Raw genomic sequence first — 12332 nt, 5'->3', positions numbered from 1 at the left:
CATAAAACACTGCACATATTTAATGCAAGTATTCAACAGAATGAGTTTGGACATATGCATACTCGCCCCCCCCCTACCCCAAACCATCACCACAATCATGGTAAGAGATCCGTCCAGCACCTCCAAAAGTTTACTCGTGTCCCCCTCATTTATTTCATGGTGAGAATACAACATAAAATCTACCCTCTTAACACAACTTTAAGTGCCCAGCAGAGTATTGGAGATTAGATCTCTGGAACTTACTCATCTTGTTGAACTGAAACTGTACACCCGGTGAACAGCTCCCCACCCCCGCCCCCAACCCAGGCCCTTGGCAACCACCATTCTGTTCTCTGCTTCTGTGAGTTTGACTGTTTTAGATATTGCATGTAAGTGGAACCACGCAGTATTTGTCTTCCTCTGATTATTTCACCTAGTGTACCGTCCTTGAGATTCGTTTATGTTGCAAATGGCAAGATTTCCTTTTTTAAGGCTGAGTAATATGTCCTTATAGTTAAAGGTGCCATGTTTTCTTTATCTGTTCATCTGTCAGTGTACATTGGGTTGTTTCCATGTCTTGGCTGATGTTAATGAAAGAAGGGGAATTTTAAAAATTATTTATGTAAATATTATTTAGCGCTTATTAATACAACCACCTTGGAGAAGTTGTAGTAATTTATATTTTTTACACATGGCATATGAATGCCTTTTCCATATATCTTTGTCAGAAGTAGTTATTTTTCATCTTAAAATTTGGGGGAGTAATCTTGTTATTGACAGTAACTGAATAGAACTTTGTCGGTGCCTTCAAGTAAGCCTGAAGTTATAATTAATGAGGACTTAAGTTATGAAAACCAGAAAGCTTGACCTTGATGCAACAGTGGGCTCAGGCACATTGCAAGCTGGGCAGGTGTCCTTCAGGAAGCAGTGGTAGCTCTGAACAGGTTTTGGGTGCGCCTCAGAGGGTGGCCTTGCACAGAGGGCTGTTGGTGGTGGGTCATCTGCCTGCCTTGGCCTGGGAGGCTTCAGGAAGGCTGCCGTGTTGCCTCTGCTTTTGAGGGTACAGAAGCTCCTAAGAGACTCACACCTCTACCCTGGGCAGCCCAGACGAAAAGATGTGAAGCAGAATCTTTCCTTTTATAGCCAGAGAAATAGCCTTTGAGGGTCATTTTGAAAGGCTAGCGTTTCTTTTCCGGTAGAACTTTTCTCAGAGCAACAATGATTTTTTTCATGTCTCTATTTTGTCCTAAATTATCTGGAGGCTTGTACTTTTTAAAATACAGAAGCTATTTTTAATTGATATTTTTCCTTGTGATTGTTAAATTTTTGTGCTATTATTAATTTGAGATTAATTAATGTAAATTTTACCCCAGCAGATTAATCTTGATTCTCAATTTTTAAATTTTTTTGAGGGCCGGGCATCCTTTCCAGTTACGTAGTGGCACTTATTTTGTGTTGCTTTTATATGCTTTTCGTCTAAAAACAGGAAGTGGTGTGCTTCCTTGCTCACTTTATCTTTTTTTTTTAAATTTATTCCCAGTAGAGGGCACTGTATTTTGATCACAAGGGAGTTGTGTTTTATAACTTAAGATGAGAAACTGTAGAGCTGGGTGTGTAGCATACAGCAGTATTTACTAATTAATCACATTGAGTTGTGGCCCAGATGTGGAAGAAACTGAAGTCGTCTGTGTGTCATTGATTTTGGTAGCATAAAGTTACATTAATATGTGAAAGCAAACTTAGAAAGTCTCTCTCGTTTCCAGCCTTTATTAGGTCATCATGTCACTCAAAAGTGTGCCAGGTGTGTAGTGGGCATTCCAAAAATGGGATTCAGCTCCTTGGGGATTTTTGAAGCACCCAGATCTACATGGCTCCATGCCTGTAACACTGTGCAGGCCACAGAGTTAGAGCCCCTCAGAACTGTTTTAAAATCTTTATTGGAAGTTCTTTTCCTAAATATACCAAGATTTCTCAGTTCTTTAAGCATTTTACATGTAGCTGGTTAAACATGGACGAGATAGGTGGTGATGTTTGTGTTTCGTGTGGGCAAGGAGGTGATCCTGGCTGGTCTGAGGTGGGTTCTCTTGTTTTTGTTTGTTTGTTTTTGTTTTTTTTTTTGCTTTTTAGGGCCGCACCCTTGGCATATGGAAGTTCCCAGGCTAGGGGTCGAATCAGAGATGTAGCTGCAGGCCTACGCCACAGCCAACGGCAACACCAGATCCTTCACCCACTGAGTGAGGCCAGGGATGGAACCCGCATCCTCATGGATTGGGTTCGTTATCAGCTGAGCCACGAAGGGAACTCCCAGCCGGGTTCTCTTGATCTTACTGTTCAAGTATAGTTTCATTTTAAGAGCTCTCCTTTTTGTCCTTAATTCCTTTTCCCCTCTTCCAGTACGGCAAATGCGAATCAATGAAAGAACTGGATAAGCTGTAGAACTGTATATTCCATGGAGGATGATTCATGGAATATTAAAGTTTAGTGTAGTCTTTTTTTTTTTTGCTTTTTAAGGGCCACACTTGTAGCATATGGAGGTTCCCAGGCTAGGGGGTCTCATCGGAGCTACAGCTGCTGGCCTACACCACAGCCACAGCAATGTTAGATCTGATTTGCGTCTGCAGCGTACACCACAGCTCAAGGCAACGCCAGATCCTTAACCCACTGAGCGAGGTCAGGGATCAAACCCGCAACCTCATGGTTCCTAGTCGGATTCATTTCTGCTGTGCCACGACGGAAACTCCTGGGTTTAGGGTAGTCTTAATTTAAGAGTTTGTTTTGTAAACCTGTAATGTCTTGCCTCTAAATTAATGTGCTCATTAGAAACCTAAAAGCCTAGTGGTAGATAGGAATTTTAGAATCTTCTCCACTTTTTACCAGGTCCAGAAATCTCTTATAAGACCTTTGCTTGGAGTTCCCATCGTGGCGCAGTGGTTAACGAATCTGACTAGGAACCGTGTGGTTGTGGGTTCGGTCCCTGGCCTTGCTCAGTGGGTTAAGGATCCGGCGTTGCCGTGAGCTGTGGTGTAGGTTGCAGACATGGCTCAGATCCCGCGTTGCTGTGGCTCTGGCGTAGGCCGGCGGCTACAGCTCCGATTCGACCCCTAGCCTGGGAACCTCCATATGCCGCGGGAGCGGCCCAAGAAAAGGCAAAAAGACAAAAAAAAAAGAAAGAAAGAAAAAAAGACCTTTGCTTGCTTCTTGGTTGCTTGGTTGTCTGGTTTCTTTACTTACATGTGCAGTGACGGAGACCTCAATTCCCTGCAAGGCAACCCCTTTCCGTTTCCCCAAGTTGTGATCATTGGAAATCACTCCTTCTACTCATCTGCAATCTGCCTGTGCAGGAACAGGACAGCACATATATATTACCCATCACAAAGCTGTTTCAAATGAGTATTTCTTTTCATGGTTAGGCGGAAACTACCTGGGCCGGGATCAGGTGTGATTAGCCATTTTCCTTCTAATGTCCTGAACACAGGCGCTCTGTAGTGTTTAGAGAATGAATTCTTACTCAGTTGCCTGTGACTTGAAGATCCACTGGATGTTGGCCTAAATACTTTTTGCCTGTATTTGAATTAGAAACTGTGTTAAGTGGGCCTTTGTAGAGTAGGTAAGGTGAATTTGGGAAGTTTTTTCCGTTGGTTAAAATGGACGTGTTCTACTGTGATATGCTTTTTGAAAATCACTGTTATTAAAGTACAGCTGACTTACAGTGTTGTGCCAATTTCTGCTGTACAACAAAGTGACTCAGTTTTATATATATACATTCTTTTTTAAAAAAATATTCTTTCCCATCGTGGTCTATTCCAGGAGATTGCATGGTGCTATACAGTAGGACCTCCTCATTTATCCACTCTAGACGTAATGGTTTGCATCTGTTAACCCCAAACTCCCAGTCCATCCTACGCCCACCCCCTGCCCCTTGGCCGTCACAAGCCTGTTCTCCATGTCTGTGAGTCTGTTTCTGTTCTGTAGATAGGTTCGTTTGTGCCATATTTTAGATTCCACACATAAGTGATATCACACAGTATTTGTCTTTCTCTTTCTGACTTCACTTAGTATGATAATCTCTAGGTGCATCCATGTTGCTGCAAATGGCATTATTTTGTTCTTTTTTAGGACTGAGTAGTATTCCATTGTATATATGTACCACATCTTCTTAATCCATTCATCTGTTGATGGACATTTAGATTGTTTCCATGTCTTGGCTATAGAATGATATGCTTTCAAGACACAAAGAAACCGATAATTCATAGCAAATGGTCCGTTTAGATAAGAAATCATTAGTTTTGTTGTTCATTTGTGGTCCCCATCCTTTCCAAAAGTATAGAAGAGTAATGCAAGCTGTGAAGCTCTCTAACTGACAAGTTTTTTAGATGTAGTCTTTAAGAATCTGAAAGAAAGAAAAAAACTATGAGGAGTTTCCATCGTGGCTCAGCGGTTAACAAACCCGACTAGTATCCATGAGGACGCAAGTTTGATCCCTGGCCTCTCTCAGTGGGTTAAGGATGTGACCGTGAGCTGTAGAGCAGGTTGCAGATGTGGCTCGGATCCTGCGTTGCTCTGGCTGTGACCTAGGCCAGCAGCTACAACTCCAATTCGACCCCTAGCGTGGGAACCTCCATATGCCATGGGTGCGGCCCTAAAAAGCCAAAAAAAAAAAGAAAAGAATCTGAAGGGAGGATGGCCTTAGGGAATATATTAAAACCTGGGAAGCTTAAAAAAAAAATTTCAGAAGATGCAAAGGTACCTAGAAGTGTAGCAAGGAAGACTTGACTCCATGAGGGGGTCTCTGGGTTCACCTGCGGAACTCCCTGGAGTTTTAAAATCCAGTTTTGCTGTAGTGTTGCACAGTGAGCAGGCAGAACGCTGCTCTAGATCATGCCAGTCACTTCTCAAAAGGAATGCAGCTGCCGTCAGGCAGAGGCCGAGTCTGGAACTCAAGGTTTTTGACTCTGTCTGAAAAGAAAACATCGGAAGAGGCAGAAACTGTTGACTGCTTGCTCGGCCAGATTTTCAGTGTTATAGCCAGTGGTGCTTGGGACTTAGGCATTTTCCTTTCCTTTCCTTTCCTTACAGCCATTTTGGGTCTGGGTGTTTCTAGCTTCCTGTCAGTCCTGTACCCTAATGGGCCTGCTGTTGGGGGCACACCTCTCCTTCCAGATCCTCTCCCTTCAAGGCAGCCCTTCCTGCACGGCCCCTCAGCATGTTCCCTTCTGGCACTTGGCACCCGTTGCTATTGAACTAGTGCCCTTCCCCTGGCTTCCTGGCCCATCCCAGCTGTGCTAGCAAGAATACCCTCCCTCTGGCTTACCTCCTGCTCTCTGGAGCCCGCCCTTCCGCCTGTCTGCATCCCACACAAGTTTAGCAGATGTCCTCCCATTCTCTACTCAGTGTCCCTCTTAAAGGTAGCCCTGCGCACTTGCACCAGCTTGGAAAGGACAGCTGTTTTCATTGTCTTCAGTACCGCCGTAGTAATTGACTGCATCCAGCGCCTTCGCCAGCCTCGCTGTCCTTTCCTCTTGTTCATCGATTCCCGCAGCCCCTCAGGCCTCGGCCCTTGCTTTCCCACTGCGTCCTCGCTCCTCCCTTTCCACTGCTGCTCACATCCTCCGGCCCAGCCACTGAGGCTGTGTGTGGTGTTTCTGGAGCCCATTTCTTGCCTGTCACCATCCTCCAGGCTTTCATCCAGTGCTTCTACTGTGGCAGTAATTTCTGAGCCATCCCCTCTGCATCCAGTCTTGTCACTGCCCGTCCATTGGTTGCACCATTGCCAGATGAATCTTCTTAAAATGCTCTGTTTTTGAAGTTGGTCTTTCCGTGGCCCCTCTCAGAAACATTTAAATAGTTGCTTGTCAGAGTAGGGGGAGGTCTGAACCGCCTAGCTTGTTGCTCAAGCTTGTTGTCAGGCGCCCGCCTTCCTCTCAGGTGCTGCTCCTCCCTCCACGCCTCCCTCGGCCCCAGGCGCTGCTCTTGGCTCGGTGCTCCCAGAGTGTGCCCGTTCCTCTTGGTCCCTGCAGGTCTTCAGCTCCTTCGTAGAGCCTTGTCTGCTGGCCATTCTTTTCAGGTCTTGGCTGATACTCACTGGCTGACCTGTTCATTTGACACTGAAGTCACTAAGCAAGCATTATGGAAGACGTTTGGCTATTTTGCTCCTGTGAGGAATGGATTACATAGCGGTAGGAGGGTTGGTCCCCACTGCCAGGAAGCTTGTCTGTGACACCTGGATTCTGTATCTTCATGTGTTTGTATCTACTGGATCCGAAGTGTAAAGGCAGAGGTCAGATCTTACACTTGAAATTTAGAAGAATTTTAAATCAGCAGTCCTGAGCAAGTATTCTGCACTGGCAGATAGTAAATGCTGTGACAGGTGCTAGTACATATCCATTAAGAATTCTTGGAATTTTGGGAGTTCTCGTTGTGGCTCAGTGGGTTAAGAACTCAACTAGTATCCATGAGGATGCGAATTCGGTCCCTGGCCCTGCTCAGTGGGTAAAATAAGGATCCAGCATTGCCGCAAGCTGCAGTGTAGGTCGCAGGCGCAGCTTGGATCTGGCATGGCTGTGGTGTGGGCCAGCACCTGAGGCTCTGATCTGACCCTTAGCCTGGGAACCTCCCTGTGGTGCAGGTGCAGCCCGCAAAAAAAAATAGTAACTTTTGGAATTTGGAGTTCCTTGTTTTATTTAATTATTTTGGCATTTTGATTAAATTTTGTACATTCCCATTTTAGCTTAGCATGAATCGTAACCTTTAAGGTTGAGAAATCTATGAATGTAGAATCATTAGCTGAGTTGTAAGACTTAATTTAAGATAAGATTACTTAAGATAGTGATTTCTCATTGGATTGGCCCTGCTTATATTAACTTTTCTGCTTTTTTCCTCCAGTCTGCATGAAGAAATCAGTGATTTTTATGAGTACATGTCTCCAAGACCAGAGGAGGAGAAGATGCGGATGGAGGTGGTGAACCGGATCGAGAGTGTGATTAAGGAGCTCTGGCCCAGCGCTGACGTGAGTACCTGTCTGGGTCACTGGGTGCTTAGGATAGTATCCCTGTGGGTGTGCTTCTGTGGTGTAGTGACATTTGAACAGCAGACAATTTTCTTCAGCTTTCAGAATTTGGGGCTTCTCAGTTATTTGCATTGAGTTGGATGACTTGCTTTAAAACTATTTCTTTGCCGTACTGAACAGCACCTACTCTACAAAGGCAAAGTGTTACTTGGGAATCATTGGTATAAAGAGAAGAAAGACTAATCAAGCCTTGTTGTAGCAGAGCGTGCATTCTTTGGATGTGATGTACCCGAACCAGAATCCCATTACTATTTTGTTCCACCCTGTCAGTATAAACAGTGTATAATTGACGAAGATGTTATGTAGGAATTCCTTATATCATTCGAAGTGTGTTTTCATAGGCTAATGCATGGCTTCGCATCTACTTTGCTTTCCCGAAATTGCTCTTTTCTTCTCTCTGATCACTCCTTGTCTCCCACTATAGTCCCCACCCAGGGAACGGAACTTTTGCCCAAGATTCCTCTGCTTTTTGGTGGTTCTTTTCTTTTTTTTTTTTTTAACGGCCCTACTTGTGGCACGTGGAAGTGCCCAGGCTAGAGGTCGAATCAGAGCTGCAGCTGCAGGCCTACACCACAGCCACAGCAATGCCAGATTCAAGCTGCACATGCGACCTGTCACCGCTTGCAGCAACACCAGCTCCTCAATCCACTGAGTGAGGCCAGGGATTGAACCCGCATCCTCACAGATACAGTGTCAGATCCTTAACCTGCTGAGCCTCAGTGGGAACTCCCTTGTGGTTCTTATTGTTGACATTTATTTTTAGGGCTCCTCTGAGGGTCTGTTCTATAATTTCATGCATTCAGAGAAGTAACCTACTAGACCATTCCATTGCATTATATGGCTCTTCTTTAGACTTTCTCATGGGGTGGTGAAGCCAAAGCCAAGGAAGTTTTTTTGGTACAGTTGGCAACACAGAGAAGCTTCAAATATACAGGGAAGAGGGGAGGACACTAATATTTTCTTGAGCAGCTACTGTATGCCATACTGTTTCTCCTGTGTGATCTAGAGCAGTGGCTTTCAACCGGGGACAGGTTTCTCCCTGGGTGGCATTTGGCAGTTGTCAGAAACGCTTTTTTGAGTATGGTGACTGGAGAGGTGCTCTTGGCACGTAGTGATTAGAGGCCATGGCAGTTGCTAACCATCTCACAGAGCAGAGGACAGCCCCTCACAACAAAGAATGATCTGCCCCAGATGTGAACAGTGCTGAAGTTTGGAAACCCTGATCTAAATCAGTCCTCTGCCTTCTGAGGTGGGGGATTTTATCCACCATTTTTGAGGAACACGAGGCTGTGATTATTTTCCTGGGTCCATCTCGTCTCAAAGGTTGAGCTTTTTTCATTGTTCATCCTTTGTTGCAAAGACTTGCATACACATACTGGCCTGTTCTCTGTGGGTTGAGAAAGCCTGTGTCCTGGTTTTATGTAACAGCATAAATAAAGCTGTGTTCTCTGTGGGGAGGAGAGGGAGGGCCTGCAGGCCGGCACTTGCCCTGTAGTCGAAGGAGTCCGACCCTAATTCAGTCGTCAGTGAGAAGACTCCTGCTTAGAGAACCATTGTTAAGGATTGTGTCTGTCGATTATAAAGGAACGTTAGTGACCTGAAAATTACTTTAGGAAGTTTCTATTTTAGCCTGCATGTTTGATATTTGGACCCAATAAATTTAAATTGTATTCCAAATGTCTGCCTGTGAGACATAGGATCCTGCTTCATGAAAGCATGGTGCTAGAAAAAATGCTCTTGTAGTACTAAGGACTACCAGTAGAGGGTAGCAAAATCTCACATTTCTCCACAGTTTGGTGGCTTTTTCCTCTGATATTATAACATAATAATTTTTTTCTATTTCAGGTCCAGATATTTGGAAGTTTTAAAACTGGCCTCTATTTACCTACTAGGTTAGTACCTCTATGAAGCTTTTAAAAGATTATGCATTTTTCTATAGCGCATTTATTTTGACTGTTGATGGGGTGAGAGTAGAAACAAAACAGATTTATGAAACTAAAAGTCACTTACCTGTATTTTATTTGAATTACCTTGAGGTAAAATATTACTGCAAAGAACTGTTCAACCCCATAACTTAACTCACTAACACAGATGGTAATGCAGTCTTATGGTAAAACACCTGATGATGCTGCAGAGTTTTGTATATTCTGGAATGCTAGGTCTCTCACTTTTGAGGTGTAGTTAATTTACAGTGCTTACAATCTTGTATTAGTTTCAAGTGTACAAAGTACTCATATATGTATATGTATATAAATATATATACATTTAGATACTCATTCTTTTTCAGAGGCTTTTCCGTTAGAGGGTATTACAGGATGATGAGGGTTGTTCTGGGTGCTCTGCAGTAGGACCTGTTTTGTAGATAGGAGTGTGTATCTCATTTTTATGAAGAGCTCATACTCCTAGCTCTTGTCCCAGCATTCTGACCCAGAAATTCAGGGTACAGACTCCTCTCTCAGGAAAGTCTCCGTCTTTTCAGGCTTTTTGTTTATTTTCATCTTCTCAAATGAGGACTGTCTTGAGCCATAGCTGGGGGTGGGGGTGGTGTGTATGTGTCGGGGGTGCTTTTGGAGGATAGTAAGGCTTTCTTGAGGGGTGAATATCCGTTCTCTAAGAATTGAAATGCTCTTGTCTTTACGAAGCAAAAACATTTCATCATGTTTTGCTTTTGTTTTTATCACGGTAAAAGCACCCAGCATGAGACTTAGCCTCTTCACAAATGTTTAGGTGCACAGTGCAGTATGATTTACTGTAGGCATCCATTGTGGTTTTTTTTTTTTTCCTTTTTAGGGCCACACCCATGCACATGGAAGTTCCCAGGCCAGGGGTTGAATTGGAGCTACAGTTGCCGTCCTATACCAGAGCCACAGCACCTTGGGATCTGAGCCTCGCCTGTGACCTACACCACAGCTCACGGCAACACCAGACCCTGATCCACTGAGCAGGGCCAGAGAACCCACATCCTCATGGATACTAGTCGGATTCGTTTCCGCTGTGCCACAACGGGAACTTCCCATCGTGTTTTTCATCCACTTAAAATTATGTGTTAAGTGGATGGATTCTAGCAGTTTCCATTCTTCCCTTTGCTCTCCTAGGCCTAAAAAAGCCAGAAAATATTCCACTTTGAGTTTTCTTTATTTAGGTTCTGAACTTCAGGAAAACTCTGAGTCATCTTTCTAAAAATTTAGTAAAATTTTATGAATAGGTAGTACATTCATCTAGTTCACATTTGAAAAGGGCACAAAAATAATGACAAAGAAAAGTCTAGATACCACCTCTGTCCCCCAGTTTCTCTCCTTGGAGGAGCCACTGTTAGCAGTTCTTTGCATATCCTTCCAGAAATATTCTGTGCATATAAAAGGAAATATGTGCTTCTTCCTTTTTTACACAAATGGTGGCACACTAGATATACTGCCTGCATCTTGTTTTTTATCCGTAGTAATCTAAGTCACAGTTACTCAGTTAACCTCATTCACTCAGAAGGTCTTAAGGTTTTCAGTACCAGAAGCCTTTAGGAACAGGAAACACTCAGTGGTGTTTTTGAGGTTTTACTTCTTTCAGAGTCACCCTGGGCAGTGACTTGGAGAAGGAGGAGGTTGTTAAAATCACCAGCCTTTTTCACTTCCTCTCTGAAAAACAGTCCTCACCAACAGTTTTGGTCTCCATCGGGCAGGGTGAGAAATAGGTTTTCATTGGCCTCACTTGCAGTCTGTAGCTTGAAGGTAAGTTAAAGCAAGTACAGTGTCTTGCTTCTTTAAACAACTCTCGCGTGTGCTCTGTGTCCAGTGACATCGATCTCGTGGTGTTTGGGAAGTGGGAGAACCTCCCCCTTTGGACCTTGGAAGAAGCTCTTCGGAAGCATAAGGTTGCAGATGAAGATTCGGTGAAAGTTCTAGACAAAGCAACTGTAAGTCTTCAGCATTTCATCTTAAACTCTCTAGTTTCTTATGCATGAAATTTGTAGAATTAAAATTTAATTTTGGTAAGCACAGATTGTTTTTCCTTTTGTTAATGATCACAGTGCTTTGACATAAAAAGTTATATTTGTGCGACAAATGAATGATCCTGGTTATACATTTCTTGAAAAAAAAATAGTACTCAATTTTATCATACACAATACTCACTGTAGCTTTTTTTTTTTTTTTTAATATGAAGAGTATAAATAGTTCTCACTGTGGCACAACAGGATTGGCAGTGTCTGCAGCGCCAGGATGCAGGTTCGATCCCTGGCCTGGCACAGTGGGTTAAAGGATCCAGCATTGCTGCAGCTGTGGCATGGGTCACAAGTGTTGCTTAAATCTGATCTCTGGCCTGGGAACTCCATGTGCCATGGGGTGGCCAAAAAAAAAAAAAAGTGACCATCTAATAGAAAGTTTATAGTTACGCAGAAGATGTTACTTTTCTATTCTGTCATATTTTGTGTCCTTGAAAAATTGAGTGTAATTGAAATTTTGTACATCGTTATATTTTAACTAATGGAATGGACATTAAAGAATTTTCCTGGAAAGAGTTCCCTCGTGGCTCAGTGGGTTAAGGATGTAGCATTGTCACTGCTGTGGCTTTGGTTACAGCTGTGACGTGGGTTTCATCCCTGCCTAAGAACTTCCACATGCCATGGTGCGGCCAAAAAAAAAAAAAAAAAGAATTTTCACAGAAGCTTATTTTGGAAATAATGTATCTTTTAAAAGTTTGGATTTTTTTTTTTTTTTGGTCTTTTTAGGGCTGCACCTGTGGCATATGGAGGTTCCCAGGCTAGGGGTCCCATCAGAGCTGTAGCTGCTGGCCTACACCACAGTTCACGGCAGTGCCCGATCCTTAACCCATTAAGCGAGTCCAGGGATTGAACCAGAGTCCTCGTGGATGCTTATTTGTTAACCACCGAGCCACAATGGGAACACCTGGATTTTTGCTTACTAGGTTTTATTAGAGCAAAACAACTTTTTTTTTTAATTAAAAGAAAGATTTATTAAAAGCTGTTAATTTGGAAACCCAGTTTTATGCACAGTTTGCTGGCCTGAGTTTTCTAATGACTGGTGCAAATAACCTTTTTGTTTGTTTTGAAGAATTCCTGATATTGCATATAAGCTCTTCTATCATTTTTCATTTAAGAATAATTTTTACATTTTAAGTTCTCTTGTTAGGTTGTTGCTTGGGCCATTTGCAAAAGTGACCAGCAGTGCCAGTGAGTCATTGTGTAAACAGTTCATTGCTATCGGCTGACGTTCGTTATTCTTGATCTTCTTGAGTTGGAAACTGTTTTGCAAAGGAGATAACGTTGAGAATGGTT

General features: G+C 43.2%; 1 protein-coding gene across 2 annotated transcripts in view; it reads left to right on the top strand.

Moving 5' to 3' along the window:
• TENT4B (terminal nucleotidyltransferase 4B) overlaps positions 1-12332 on the top strand; it is a 65264-nt gene that overhangs the window by 39835 nt on the left and 13097 nt on the right. For both annotated transcript variants that reach the window (XM_047789742.1, XM_047789741.1), the window contains exons 2-4: positions 6862-6985; positions 8891-8937; positions 10832-10952. In XM_047789742.1, the coding sequence (XP_047645698.1) occupies positions 6862-6985; positions 8891-8937; positions 10832-10952 (292 nt within the window). The remainder of the gene's footprint in view (positions 1-6861; positions 6986-8890; positions 8938-10831; positions 10953-12332) is intronic.

Source organism: Phacochoerus africanus, chromosome 8 (assembly GCF_016906955.1).
Source record: "Phacochoerus africanus isolate WHEZ1 chromosome 8, ROS_Pafr_v1, whole genome shotgun sequence".
Lineage (NCBI taxonomy): Eukaryota > Metazoa > Chordata > Mammalia > Artiodactyla > Suidae > Phacochoerus > Phacochoerus africanus.
This window is presented reverse-complemented; position numbering and strand designations above follow the sequence as displayed.